At 41.5% G+C, this 14,222-nt stretch overlaps 2 protein-coding genes across 4 annotated transcripts; one reads left to right on the top strand and one right to left on the bottom strand.

Moving 5' to 3' along the window:
* Positions 1 to 34: 34 nt before the first annotated feature.
* RB195_001359 (uncharacterized protein) lies at positions 35 to 1,683 on the top strand (the record flags this gene model as incomplete). The annotated part of the gene is made up of 5 exons (XM_064198111.1): positions 35 to 78; positions 161 to 323; positions 1,017 to 1,154; positions 1,235 to 1,312; positions 1,597 to 1,683. The coding sequence occupies 5 exons, from the start codon at positions 35 to 37 to the stop codon at positions 1,681 to 1,683; spliced, it is 510 nt and encodes a 169-aa protein (XP_064053992.1).
* A 26-nt stretch (positions 1,684 to 1,709) lies between these two features.
* RB195_001358 (uncharacterized protein) lies at positions 1,710 to 12,386 on the bottom strand (the record flags this gene model as incomplete). 3 transcript variants are annotated; one of them, XM_064198110.1, is made up of 16 exons in its annotated part: positions 1,710 to 1,718; positions 1,789 to 1,877; positions 3,403 to 3,490; positions 3,651 to 3,716; positions 3,780 to 3,871; positions 3,970 to 4,089; positions 5,162 to 5,259; positions 5,759 to 5,839; positions 5,929 to 6,037; positions 6,224 to 6,377; positions 7,620 to 7,696; positions 8,120 to 8,201; positions 8,352 to 8,434; positions 8,506 to 8,642; positions 9,424 to 9,534; positions 12,322 to 12,386. In XM_064198110.1, the coding sequence occupies 16 exons, from the start codon at positions 12,384 to 12,386 to the stop codon at positions 1,710 to 1,712; spliced, it is 1,461 nt and encodes a 486-aa protein (XP_064053989.1). The 3 variants fall into 3 exon arrangements, with proteins under 3 accessions (XP_064053989.1, XP_064053990.1, XP_064053991.1); XM_064198109.1 differs by lacking the exon at positions 5,759 to 5,839; XM_064198108.1 differs by lacking the exons at positions 1,710 to 1,718; positions 1,789 to 1,877; positions 3,403 to 3,490; ... (2 more) ...; positions 3,970 to 4,089; positions 5,162 to 5,259 and having other exon boundaries at positions 5,731 to 5,839.
* Between the last annotated feature and the right edge of the window lie 1,836 nt (positions 12,387 to 14,222).

Raw genomic sequence — 14,222 nt, 5'->3', positions numbered from 1 at the left:
TCCTAACAATTATCTGAACGACTAGGTCGTGATTATGGTAATGCCGTTGGCAGTGTACCCACCGGTAGAACATGATGTGTAAGTGCGTTAACTGATTGTGCTATGTGCTGATTACTAGTTAACGAACCTTAATGGTGAACAAGTTGTCAGTATCGTACAGTTCACGTCACGAATACACTGCACCGACCAACCAGATGATGATGGTGAAGACGTCAATGAAGATGCCTCCACTGCCGCCGCCGTTGTTGGACGACGAGCTTGAACAGGATCTTCTGCTAATGCCAGCCTGGAAACGAACAGATGGGCAGGAGATCGTTTATGTGGTTGGTTCTGGAACATCATTTTTAGACCCAGTTACCAGTTCTAAGCAGCCTCTCGTTCCCATCATTCCCAAATTTCCTCCTAGTTACAATGGAATTCTCCCTCTATCTCTGCCTAGTTAAAGAATATGCAGACAACCGAATAAAAACTGGGTTTCTTGCTATTGTCACCATTTATCGACAACGGAAACCGACAGCAACGTTATCGTTGCGACTGCCTTCGTTTGTTTTTGAAAGAAAAAAACGTGCACTTATTTCTACCGTCTCACTATACGACTCCCTCGAAAGCATGTAATATAATTCTCGAGGATAATTTTCTATTCTACTCATACTCTTCTCCGGAATTGACCTCATTGACCGGCAAGAACCTTACGTAGAGATTTGCATGGATGAAGCATGACCGAGTCATAACTTAGCATCCATTCCTCTTTTGTATCGCCCAAAACTGCTAATTCCAATTGATTATCATATTTTCAATTGCCAAGTAGTAGAAAACACTATGAAAAACCTTTGTATACACATTGTCGGCAGGACTTACGCCTGCTGAGGAAACCACAACGCATCAACCCATGTCCTTATGTTATACACCTTCCCACGCCCTATAGCGCGCTGTAGTCGAAGCGTACCGGGATACGGCGGTCAGATGTAAGCAGCAGAGTTCATACAGTGAGCGAAGACGAGAGTGTGCTTGTTTAGATTCATAGAAATCGGGCAGTCACTCGTGAAGTCTACGAAGATGGAGTGAAGAAGACTGCTCGTTATGCCGGCGAATTTGCCGACGTCAACTATGAGCCATGGATAGTTTTTGTCAACTATTTACCAATAGAGGACAGCGTAAGTTGTCGCTTTCTAGAACAAGGGTTCTTGCCCGAACACAACCATTTTCCGCAGCAGAACATTTCAACAGGTTTCAGAATATCATTGAGGAGATGAAGTGCACGCAACCTGCACATCGCGGTCATAGTCCCCAGTGCGGATACCTTCCAGACGATGTGAGTTTTTCTGATGAACTAGTCTCTAAGTAAGTACCATCTCATAGTCCAGAAGGATCTGAGTCCTGGCGCGTTGGCTAAGCGGCGTGATGGAGCCAGCCATTACCGATGAGGTGGGACCATTGCTCTCTCCACCCATCTCTGCGGTTCACTTAGAGCCAGTGACGGTCCCGCTGCCACCTTCTGGTTTCAATGCCTCTGGTGCAGCCGCTTACGTATTTGCACCAGGCTTCAGTTCGCGTTACAACCCGAATATACTATGGAAATGTTTCGTTTGATTACAGTATGCTGGAGGTTACCTGCGGAAAAACCAAGACTTGCTCGAGAAGAAACTCACTGAATTGGCTGCAATACGTGAAAGCCAGGAATGATGTCATTAGTAGCGTTTCTTCTACTGTTAAAATTTCTTGATAAAAAATGTAACGCAATTCTACGTACCCATAACCGAAGATTCTGCAGATTGACGTTGCATATACTGATGAGAACCCATCATCACAGACATGTCCCCATGTATGATTTTTTGCTACTCGCAGAACATAGTCGACCAGTTTGAAGTGTACGTCTTCTAGAATTGAGAAAGGAAGTGAGGGTGCGGAGGATGATAAGGTAGAAATTTTAGCAAAAAGACGCTACAGAAGTAGAAGCAAAAAATAAGCTCATTAGAAAATAAATGAGCAGCATTCGACAGTTCAGTGAAGTTCTAGCGAGTACTATCTATTAGATAGAAACAAGAACAAAGAACACAAACGAAAAAAATCGATATGCAAATATCATCATGCTATATAATAACGCGCTTACTCCTTGTGTGTGTGTGTGTGTTTGTTGTGTGTGTGTGTGTGTGTGTGTGTGTGTGTGTGTGTGTGTGTGTGTGTGTGTGTGTGTGTGTGTGTGTGTGTGTGTGTGTGTGTGTGTGTGTGTGTGTGTGTGTGTGTGTGTGTGTGTGTGTGTGTGTGTGTGTGTGTGTGTGTGTGTGTGTGTGTCTGTGTGTCACGAAAATAGTCCATAATGATGCAAAACTAAGCCCCGATGGGGTGCCGAAACATGGCCGTACACCTGATAGGGGAGAACTCTACCTTTCCACCACTGTACAGAGGTGCATTCTGGTTTGTTGGGTTTTATAGGCCAAGTTAGTTTTCGTCATACGTTAGTGAGGGTAAAAAACTTTCATGTGAATGTACACTTTTGAATTTGCAAACTATCATGCTATATGATAACTGACTTATTTTGTCACGTGGGTGCGTCTGTGTATGCGTGTGTCTTAGTCACGAAATTCCAAAAAGACAGGGAGAGGATTATCATGGCGTCGGTTTGGTGAGCTGGAGCCCCAGCGTGGTAAAACTGGGTGAGACGGGTCCTACGACGTCGAATTCGTGCCCCTGACCCAGAGAACCTGGGGTGGGGTGAGACGGCTCCCACTGCCTCGGATTGGTGCGCGGGAGCGCCAACGGCAGAATGGGTTTCTATGACTCATTCGCGTATTTATTTCCAAGCATATTTCCCTGATTCTGCTAACATCTTTTCTTCCCAAAGTGGTAACACACTTTCAAACGGCTGCTTAGATACAATACAAGCCAACACACGTTCACGTGGTCTGACGTAGAGTTTTATTTTCATCACTATGATGATGATATTCACCTCACTTCATGTTAGCACATCATTCTGTGCTAATTTTTAAGAGCGGAGGAAACTCATACTTCGACTAATGTTTCCAATTTCTGGAGATTTCAGAGAAACATAGATGTAAGATCAAGTTTGGTTGTGCTCCAAATATAGTACTGACGCGTTTAGGAAGAAAATCATGAAATCTCCCATCTATGCCTAAATTTTTGAAGAAAAAATTGAAGAAAGGGATGATAAAAAAAAAACAAAAAAAAACAATAGTTATTTCGCAAAAGAAAGTCGCTACTGTTATTTCCTACTGATCGGTGAAGGCGAGCGAAGTGAACACTAGAAAAAGTCTGAAGTCCGGCTTTAGCCGGACGTTCAGACTGGTAAGTACCTAACGCTCTTTCGATTACATTATTCCATGCTGCATTAAACTATGTAATAACCCTGTGCTGGATTTATGAATACGTCCTGAACTCACTTACTTGTAGAGAATCGCTTCCTATAGTATTTACTCGTAGGCTTTACTGCAAGATTGCTACTGACTTCAGTGCTGTCTGTGAGCAAACACGTCTGAAATTGTGGAAACTTTGAACATATGTGCGAGAACTGGTCCCCAATGGTGTATCTATGACTTTTCGTGTTTAGCTTTTCCGATCTCACATGAACTGTTATTGTTTGGCATGTTCGCCTCAAATCTGCCGTGACTCCTCCATAAAGTGGTCTACCGTACCTGTGTTCGAGACTCGTATGAAAACGCTTCACAGACTAGCGTACTTTCGTTACAACGTCTTGCACACTGAAATTACAGACCGGTTATGGTAGAATATTTTGAGCGCGAAACCAAGGAGAAATGACGTACACCCTGAACATGTGGAATATAAGTCCAAATCTCGGTTATTTTGTCTGCAATTTTCAGCGTTCCAACCAGTTCAAAGTACTTCAAGTAGTCTTCTGTGAAAATCAATAATTGATAAGGAAAAATCATGTCTCCTTAGCAGACAATGCGTAATTTTCTGCACTTTCACACTAATTGAAAACCTATTACAGACCACAATTTTCTTCATCACTAGCATCGTTACAATCAGGCTCATAATCACAATGGAAGTCATTCGGTAGGCATTTGCCGGAGTCACGACACGCAAAAAAGTCTGGACCGCATTTTGAAGAAGCTGAAATAGGATGCGATGGATGCAAACACGTATTTGGTCGTAAGGAAGCGGTCTGCTGCGAGAACCTTTGAGCAGAAAGGATCATGCAGTGTGACGCAGCAAATTCTTACTAGAGGATTTTTTATGCACAACATTATAAGCAGGGCACTGACGAAATTTGGTACCGACACTCTAGATTCTAGAAAATTCTTTAAATTCACCACACTGGAAGCGCTTTATATTTCTAATAGAGAAATAGTAGAAGAAAAATACATTGAAGGCCAATTAAGGATAAGTGAAGATTCAAAAAGTAGCGAACAGCTTTATTACCAGAAACCTGTATTAGGGGGTAATTAAAAATACACTAAGTACACAATAATATTCTGGTTATGCAAGGCTTCTTCTATTAATTAATTTTAAACTATTGACAAGTCAGATTAGTGGTCTTGGACAGTGAAAGACCATATAATAGGGTCAAAACGGCACGAAGCACGTACGCCATTGCGTACGCGGCTTCTCTCGAGACGGTGCGGTGGAGCGTAGCGGTTAGGAGCGCAATGCCGGCATTATCCACCGCTGCTGCTTGCGATGGTCCCACCTCGGCTCCAACTGCTGCCTCCAACGCCGTTTCAAGCGCGTACGCAAATGCACCGTGCTTCATGTCCCGTATACGAATACTCCACCTGAAATCGGCACCACCTCAGATTCGTGGGGTGAGAAGAAACCTTTAAGAAACTGCTTCAAAACTCAACACAGCTCATTCTTACCCGATTCTTAATGTCATTGCAACCGATCACAACAGTCGCAGTTTTTCCGTAATTTTTGACTGTTTTCCATGTTTTGTCGAAAAAGAAGTTGACTTAACAAAAACAAATTTTTGTTTACCCACTTTCCACATTTCTAGTATATCTTTTCACGTTGAATACGTCGTTACCTGAACGCTTTTTTCCAATTATTATGAATGAGATTGCCGATCACGTAAACCATTTCGTATCGAAGTTCAGAGATCATTAAATAAGTGGACAAATCAATGAAATAGTAAATAAACTAAACACTTGTGGCGGTGAAAAAGTACGAGTAGATATTCACCTACATAGGTCAGCCTTGAATTCAATTCTACTTGAGGACTCTGGACATTCTGGGATCGAACACGGATTTCGAATCGATGGTGAGGAGAAACAGCTTGGTGTCCTAGGACAAAATAATTACTAGCAATCTTTGAATTTCATGAAATTTTGTGGCTTCTTTTGGAGATAGAAATTTTTTTTTTGCAGAAAAAACAAGATTAGCAGAACAGCCGATGTAGTATAAACGTCTCCATTGAGAAAGTTCAAACTTACAGCACACAATTGTTTGTATTTGTTGATTACTTTATTTTTTGCTTTTATTTCATTGCTGTTGTTGCTTCTATTCGCTGTAGTATTATTACCATTACTATTATATTATTACTGTTATTATTATTACTATTATATTATTACTGTTATTATTATTACCACACCATCATTATTTTTTGACATCATTTTTATTGATGACTTTTTAATATAGCAATATAATATATATGAAATATATAATACAGTGATATATAACGATTCAATAATGTATAATAACATAACAATATATAATAATGCACGATGACACAATAATATTTAAAAATATAACAAATTAATGATCATATTTTACTGTTAATGACAATAGTAATAATATCTTTCTTCTTTTTATTTCATTATTACTGAGCTGAGTTGGGTTGACTTGCAGATTATCGTCGTTAGCTCTGTGACAGGACTGTTTGAAGCACCATGGTCTCCCCTCAGATCAATATCTCTGCCTCAGCTCGATGTGAAGTTTGCCAGAAATACTCACCGTTCTTCTTTCAGTATCCGGCAGAAATTGTGATCCCATCCAGTTTGTTCGCCTACACTTTTTCCGTAGAACAACACTGATGGATCGTTCCATTTCATACACGGGAGACCTAAAATTTCTTTCATTCCTGTTGAGATCAATGTGGGTTGACGAACGACCACTAGGATTCTGCAGCAAAATCCACCATCCAAAAATCTAGAGGAAAAGTGTTAATTAGTGGTAGATATTTCTGAGTTTTACCTTTTTTTCGATTTTCACGTATGCTAACCGTAGTGCAGAAAACTCACAGACCCACCATTTTGAGTGTTATTTTTCCTTCCGTCGTATTCATCATGATATACACACTCTCGTGCCACCTCACACAACGCCGTGCCAGGTGAGTCACATTCGATCGCGTGGAACTCACCGCTGGTCACTGCGAGACATCTGCCTTGGCCGCGCACTGCGAACTGAAAATGGCACTCTTACTACTGTACTTACGCAGAAGTTCCTTTGCAAAATTTCAAGAAAACGCAAAAAATACGATTGAAGAAGTTCATATACTTATTCAGGGGATGTTTAGTTGGAAGCGGTATTGAAAGGAATTAAAAGGAAGCGAGGGGACGTAATTTCTTGTTTTCTGTGGAAGTAGCTGCGTGGTACGATGAGTACTAGAGAACTCCACCAAACACCTTGACCACCGATCACCCCTCACGCCTCGATCATAATCGAATTGGCTCCTTTCGTGCTCTCGAAGACGCTTGTTCTGTGTTTAATTTTCGCATTTTCTGATTTGTACCTGGATTTTTTCTTGAAACTTCGAGGTTCTACCTACAAATCTGAACGTAAAAGCTCTAAACACTAGGTTCTGGACGTGAGAACAGAAAAATCGAGAAACTAATGCAGAGAATGAACGTACGTTGTTCACACTTCATGGTTCAAACTCATAAGCACAGATTTCTGATCTATTATTAAGTTTGCACCGTGATTCGCTTGCTTCTGCGGGTGATCGAGTCATCCAAAACACAGCAGCGTGAGCTCGAGGTACGACCATAAAAAGGAGGACTACACAGTCCAAGTTGAGTTCTATTTTTTAAGGAAAATTTGTGCTTTTCGATGCCACTTTATTTTCGACATTTTCTTGTTGTTTTTGATTTAAGAAAATTTTGCTGGTACGTTAGACGTTCCGAGAATTATCACAGTTTTGTCGATGAATTCTCTTTTCGACTAAACTTCGTAGAAGAGGGATTCCTTCTCTACATAATTTTCTAAAGATTTACAAATCTGCATCATTTGTGAATTTGAGAATTCCTCCTTCGTCTTTCAACATTGAAAAGGTGTTTTTGCAAGTTATTCCAAAATAAACAGCTATAAACAAATAAATGAACAAATCTAAAATAAGAAACAGCAAGTTATTTTAGCACTCAGAGGAATAGACTCCGAGTTCCTCGACCTTCAATGAAAACGTTATCAGTAGGCTAATATATGTACAGGTTTAAATTACATGTACACATGTGTGTATAGACACTCGAGTACTGTAACCAGCAATAGTAGCAGTAGTTTATAATATATTAGTATAGTTACTCGAGCCATCTAAGCTCAGGTTTTCAAGAAGAGGACTCTTTTCAGCTGTTTACTTCCCCACCTGAACATTTGCTGCACGACAAATGATTTTTGTTTATTTACCTCGTAGTAAAGGAAAACCAACTCACATCGATAGGTGTCCCATCGTCCCACATCCACTGGGATCCACCTCTAAAACCCGAAGTGAAAAATGTCCGACGTTCATCTGAAAGAAGAAAAAAGTTCTGAAAATACAAACATTTGCCTCATGTATGAGAACTCACGGAAGTTTTCTTTTATTGAGTGAACGAGACAAAAAAGCAAATAACAATCTTTAAATTTTCAGGAAATGTTGTTAATTTGAATCGATAATTAGGACTCATACCGAAGAAATAAATATTTCCCAAGCTACTAATTCTTCCCACGTAGCAGTCTCCTTTTGCATTAAAAAGCATTTTGTTTATCTGCGCAATCGGTAATACCCCAACAACACGAGATCTATTCAAAAGCGCTATTGAATAGCGTATGAGATCGCGCCACGATCGAATGAGTCAGTTAGGTAACGGGAGCTATTTGCGCCCGGACATCACCGTACCATTTCGTGCGGAGACGTTTTCATCAGTAATCCGTCGCACAAATACTTACATACCGAAATTTTCAGATATCAGCTGTATGAGAGCAGTGCGATCCGACTCACGAGGCAGAGACAACACCCGAAAAGAGCACGCTTCCTGAAAGAATGATATGAGATAAAACGAAACGTGAAGAATTGAACAGCGGGCAAAGACATATGATTGATTTATTGGGAAAGTATGTGACTCGAAAAAGTCCAAAGAATGGCTCTGTTTCCGTTACTCGAAAAAAAAAAGATCTTGGCTTACACGAGCGTCTGAGAATGATGTGGAAATGATCACAGACGTCTGCAGGCAGTATCTTCCAGAGGGCATCGAGTCTGGAGGACAAACTGGAAGTGTTTGGGAATCACGGCAGCGGCTTCGAGGTACGACAATGCGGTTAATTCGTCTTAGATCTTACAGTCGACGGCGCATTTAGCAGCGATTCCCTGTCTGCAGTAAGTGTTGATGTAGGAATAGCAGTTGATGCCATCGACACATGCTATCGAATAGCTGGGTTGCGGTGGCAGCGGGACAAATTCGAATGAGGCCAAATATCTGGAATACGTAGCTGGTACATTTTTGTTCCCCTTCTTTTTTATGAGTTGATCAACCGAAGCTTTTTCAATCTGAACCTTTTTATTTCAAAACATTGATGACAATGTCCGACGACGCCGTCGAACACTTTTCTGCAGCTAAGAACAATGTCTGACGATGTTGGGGGACATCATCATAAAATTACACTTCATGAGGAGTCACCAAATATTCAGTGATACTTGTTATCTGTTTCTTGGGACATTGTTCGACGATGCCGTTGGACATTCAGCGCGCGCAAAAAATACACGGAAATGCAAGAAATTTGCTTTGTCGTCAATGTGTTAGGGACTCTAAGGGCAGATAATAATTCAAACTCATTGTTTCCCAATTTCAAAAATTTCAGAAAAAAAAGTGACTTTTTATCTCTAGAAGGAAGTGAGAAAAATCTTCCAATTGGCTTGAAAACATGAAAAAACAGATTTGAGAGCGGTAGTGGCTGAACATCGAAAGCAGTTAAATTACAGATCATATTTTGAGATAAGTGAGCCTTGGCAAAATTATTTAATCGGCTGTGTTTATGTTACCCGTGCGACCGCGACGCGTTCGCAGCAAATGCGGCCGGACGCCTGCTACATCCCGTCTTCGTACATGAACGGACTTTGTCCGTGCAAACATGAGAACGTAAAAAATGGAACATACACTGACTATTCAAAAAAAGGTATAGGCGTTCACTCATTTTTTAGAGGTATGTTTACTACAAAAAGAAAACTTCCTCAAGGAAATAGAAGTTAAGTGGTCGTACCTGCCCAAAGATGAGCAAATCTCTTCGGCGTACTCCTCCTTAGCTGAACTGAAGCAGAGAGGCAAAAAGAGGCCATCCTGGCCTCGTAGCTCCAGCACATCATTCCTTAGTCTGCAAAAGAAAATTGTAAAGGAGAACAGGAACTACAGCGTCAGAAAACTAGGACAGAACTATTATTCAACAAAGCAGATCAGCGCGCGAAACCCTTCGCCATCAGATCGCGTCAGATCATCAGCGTTACCTCTCATGCAACTCTTTCAAAATTCTTGGCAGAGAAACCACAGAAAGGCTTTTTCAGCATGCTGCACTTTCTAGCATATTTTTTCTCATTCTTATTTTGATGAAGCTTCAAAATGAAGAAAAGTACGTCGAATGGCGCCGATTGCATCTACAACGTTTTTTTTTGGAATTACAGTCCGGTGAAAGGGACCTTAAGTTTGGTGCAGTTCCGATATCATGATGATGTGCTCACGCACATTTGCGAGTGGTTATAACCACACCGCTTCTTTTTACGCAGCCACAGATGTTCGACTGTAAGTGGTCTTTTTCCCCTGGTTTGACTACGGTTGCGATTCCCTGACTGACCTATCTTTTCTGAATTGCACCTCACTGGTAACAATGGAAACAAAATCTGTAGCACTTTTTGCTTCCCATGGGTGTCTTCCTGGTGTGTTTCGTGTTTCTGCCGACTTCTCAGCAAACCAGCTTTCGTTGATGATTGACTCTTGAACTTTCAACAAGGTGAAAGTTGTTCCCTCTTAAAGCAATTACCAGCAAGCACTCGAGATGTATGCGAACCGGTTCCTTCTGCTTAACGCACTCATCTGACAGGTTATGGCTTATAAATCTATTGAAAAGTCTTCTTTCGTGCAAGAAAAAGCGCCTAACAATTAGTTGTGCATTGAAGCGTTGGATTGGAGCTGAAGCTGAAGTTGAAGCCTCCAGGGAATGAAGTGTTATGTAATTGACGTGCTTACTACACTTCTACAATCTCTACTTTTTGCACCAGTCCGAATATTTGCTTTTTAAGGCGCATTTCATCCTTTGCTTACTTTTTTGACGTTATTACCGGTGGTGGTTCATTGCTACCATCATTCTTAACTCCTCTGTAGTGATGAAGCACTCACCAGACTAATTAAAAACGAATAAACACCAGCTAGGGATGTTGATCCGTATAAGTTCCAGCGATTGCGCAGGCGACCTTCTAAAATGCAGTCCAACCTCCCCTGCAAATTCTTCTGGAAAGTTCCGCTAGCTAATTCAGGTAAAGAAGCGGGTTCATATGCCATCGTCATCAGTTATGGTTAGTCGTTTAGGACGAAGCTTATACCGTTTCCCCTTCAAAGAAGAGTAGATGAGTCGCCCGATTTTCTTTCGGAACAAGTTTTTCACTTTGTACGAAATCATAAGGAAATTGTGCGCAACTCATTAAACGCTTGCCGTCAAAATCTTAGCCATTCCAGGTTTTTCTGGTTCTTTTTTTTTCGTTTCTTTATCTGCATCTGAATACTTGAAAAGTGCATCAGGATTAGAAGGATGTCGAAGAAGACACAGCGACTTTACTATCGCTTCTTTCCTTTTGAAAAGTCGTTTTCAGAGAGAGTTTATCCCATACGGTAGATAAAAATTCCCACTTCTCAGCTATCACAAGAAAATTTGCGAAGTACCTTCGGGAAAGGAAGGACTTCTCTTCATCTTTTTTTTTTGTAATCCGCATCTAAATTTGAGAACTCATTGAATGTTGGTATTTATTAACAAGTGATGCTATTTTCTTTCTGTTACACATTACCTCTCCCACCACTACTTGTTTCCAATAGTTTAATTATGTTTTTACTGTGAATCATTTACCTACCCATTTCCCATCCAGCGGAAATACTTCCAATTATCCCGCAACTAAGCAGCCTAGGTTGGTTACTACCGTGACACAAGGAACTTTATTAAAAACAAGACATTTATTCCGACAGGCCAAGATTAATTTCTTAAATGTCTTTTGAGAGCATTCCTTCACTGTTTTATGGTTCGGAATTTCACCAGTAATTTATGGTTCGCGTAGATTCTACCGAGTTGGAGGGAATGGGTGCTAACGAACCTTGTTTGCACCATGGAAAAAACAAACGCAAACATTTTCCCGATAACTTTTCTCGACATAATTTCTTGACCTCAACGAAACTACTGGTTAATTGCATGGGATTTGTAGTGACCCAGCTAGTCCTCTCATCAAATCCAAAATCCGTTGTTTCGGTATCCGAGGAGTCGCTAAGAATAAAATAAACGAATGTTTCTCTTTATTTTAATCTCACTAGCGCTTTAAACAACTATTCCACTTCTTCGATACTGTTTTTTTTCTTGCGTTGAATTCAAGCTGCAAGAGAATGACGTATCCTTTGACTGTGTTCTAAATTGAACAGATAATTAGTGTGACTTCATTTTCTGTTTTACTTAGAAGGTATACTAAGCCCGGAGGCAACTTTGGACGATCCCGTGACGAAATGAATCGTCTTGAAGTAGGAGGACTAGAGATTGTCGAAGTATTATAACAATTTCTGTCTCTCTCGTAGTTCAAACATAAGCCAACCACATGGACTTCAAACAAACGTTGGTGTATAAGAAGATCTCTCAAGAGTTTCTGCGTCACCCCCTCCTTGCTACCATCAAGGGGGATAGTCGGCAATCTTTTTCGATTTAGTAACGGCTACGAAAGGGAAGTAAACAAGAAGGAAACACCGAAAAGCTGTTACAAGCTAGTTCTTACAATTGTTTAAGTAGGTTAAACAAATCTTTGTTAGCGTGCTCACGACAGGGAGATACATAACTGAATATGTGGAAATTTGTAATGAGTGATCTCTGTCCTTCCTTAGACATGGATCACTTTACAGGGTAAGAGAATAAAAGGCTTACCTAAAGGTGAACTCCTCGCAGACCACCGGCGACCAGGCGACAGCCACCAGAATCCAGCCTATCATAGGCTACACCCACATGTGAAAATGTGCGAGGCGTCCTAGCGGTAGTTCACAAATTAAACAGCGACCAGCGGAAGCTATAGCGAAGAAGGTTTTGAACTTATGGCGGACGGTGTCGAAGTGGGCGTGGCCAACACCAACGCTTCGCGACCAGTTCGGTCGGTGGCGGTGACTGTGTGTATGTGTGCTTATAGTAGCGTGTCATACAAGTAGCTGAGCGTCTCACTTGCGCGAAACGAGCTTCTCATCGGCTTGGTGTCGTCTAAATCACTGAGTCGTCGTGCTGTAGCAAACAACAAGCAAAGAATAACAACACATCTATAAAGCGCTTAGCACTGCAGCATCCTTGTACCAACCAAACAACGGACAAGAGAAGAACATCTTCTCAACGATGGTCCCCAGGATCACTAAACTTAGTAGCTAAGGCCTTCGAAGGCATGAGGCCACTTATTTCATGTCTTACAGTAGTGAAGTTACGGGAGTTGGAGACTTTTCCCCATGGGGCTCGGGCCGTCAAAATAGGATAGGAGCTTGGGATACGAACAGAGTTGAACATAATCCTCGAAAACGATCCTCGTCACAGCAAAGACTGAACGCATTCATGACAGCGTATGTAACTGTCTACGGGGAAAGTGAGTGTCTTCTCAAATCAGCGAGAATCTGAGGAGTAGGGACGTGATGTGGGAGAACCGTACTTCTCGAAAGTGAAAATGGGCATCATTGGTTGCACATACGCCAATTGGTGCCGTCCCCGCTCGAAAAGGAGAGATAAAGAGAAAAACGAGGGTTCTCCCATCCATTGTTTGTGGTGATGTAATGGTAAAAAGAACTTCTATTGAACTAGTGAATTTGCTCTTTCTTAACAGGACCACTGTTATTCCTTCCCACTGGTTTAAAGGCATCACACCACGAATCTGAGGTGGTGCACATTTCAGGTGGAGTATTCGTATACGGGATGGGAAACTACGGAGAGGGGGGTGATTCCGTTCATTTCTTCCTAATTGCTGTAAAAACCGACCCGGAAGTCTTCAGGTGTTTTGGCGCACTATTTTCTGCAAGAAGTTCTACTGGAGCGCGCAGCCTTGTGCGGCGCCGCATCTTCCGGGTCGTTTTTACGGCAATTAGGAAGAAATGGACGGAATCACCTTACTCTCCGTAGTCTCCCATTCCGTATACGAATACTCCACCCGAAATCTGCACGACCTCAGATTCGTGGGGTGATGCCTTTAATCGTTTACTTATTCGCAACCGCCACTAATATTCAACCCCCTTTTGTTTTTATCACGGTAACAATCTTAGAAATCTTATTCCACCACTTCCACATTCACTACACTCTTTTATCTTCTTTCTGTTCTGTTTGGAACTCTCTTCCCTTTGTCTGCACCTTCGTAGTTTTGGACTCTGTGTGATGACTCTGTGCGATACACCCTATTTGAACTCACTTCAAATTTCAATAACCAAGTTGCAACGCATGCTACATTGGTAGTTTATGACCCCAGACCATGTAATATCAAGAAGCAAAAGAAACATCCCAGAGGTACAGCTGTAATATTATCTGCAAATTCTACATTCTTACATTTTACGACGCGACGCGTCTGCAGTGGCTCGAACGTTCTCCCTGCCCTTTGCCCTAACCCAGCCGAACGCGGATTTTGATTGCCAGAGCAAAAATAAGTGACAGCATGACCACGAAACTTACAAGCTTTGGTGTTTTAAAAACACAGAAGAAACTACATTCTGGTTAAAACGACATGAAGCAGTTGCATGAGCGATTGCGCTTCAAGCAACGTGGTGGAGATCGCTGTTGAGATCGCTTGGGTTGGGACCACCACAAACTGC

Source organism: Necator americanus, chromosome IV, assembly GCF_031761385.1.
Source record: "Necator americanus strain Aroian chromosome IV, whole genome shotgun sequence".
Taxonomy (NCBI): domain Eukaryota; kingdom Metazoa; phylum Nematoda; class Chromadorea; order Rhabditida; family Ancylostomatidae; genus Necator; species Necator americanus.
This window is presented reverse-complemented; position numbering and strand designations above follow the sequence as displayed.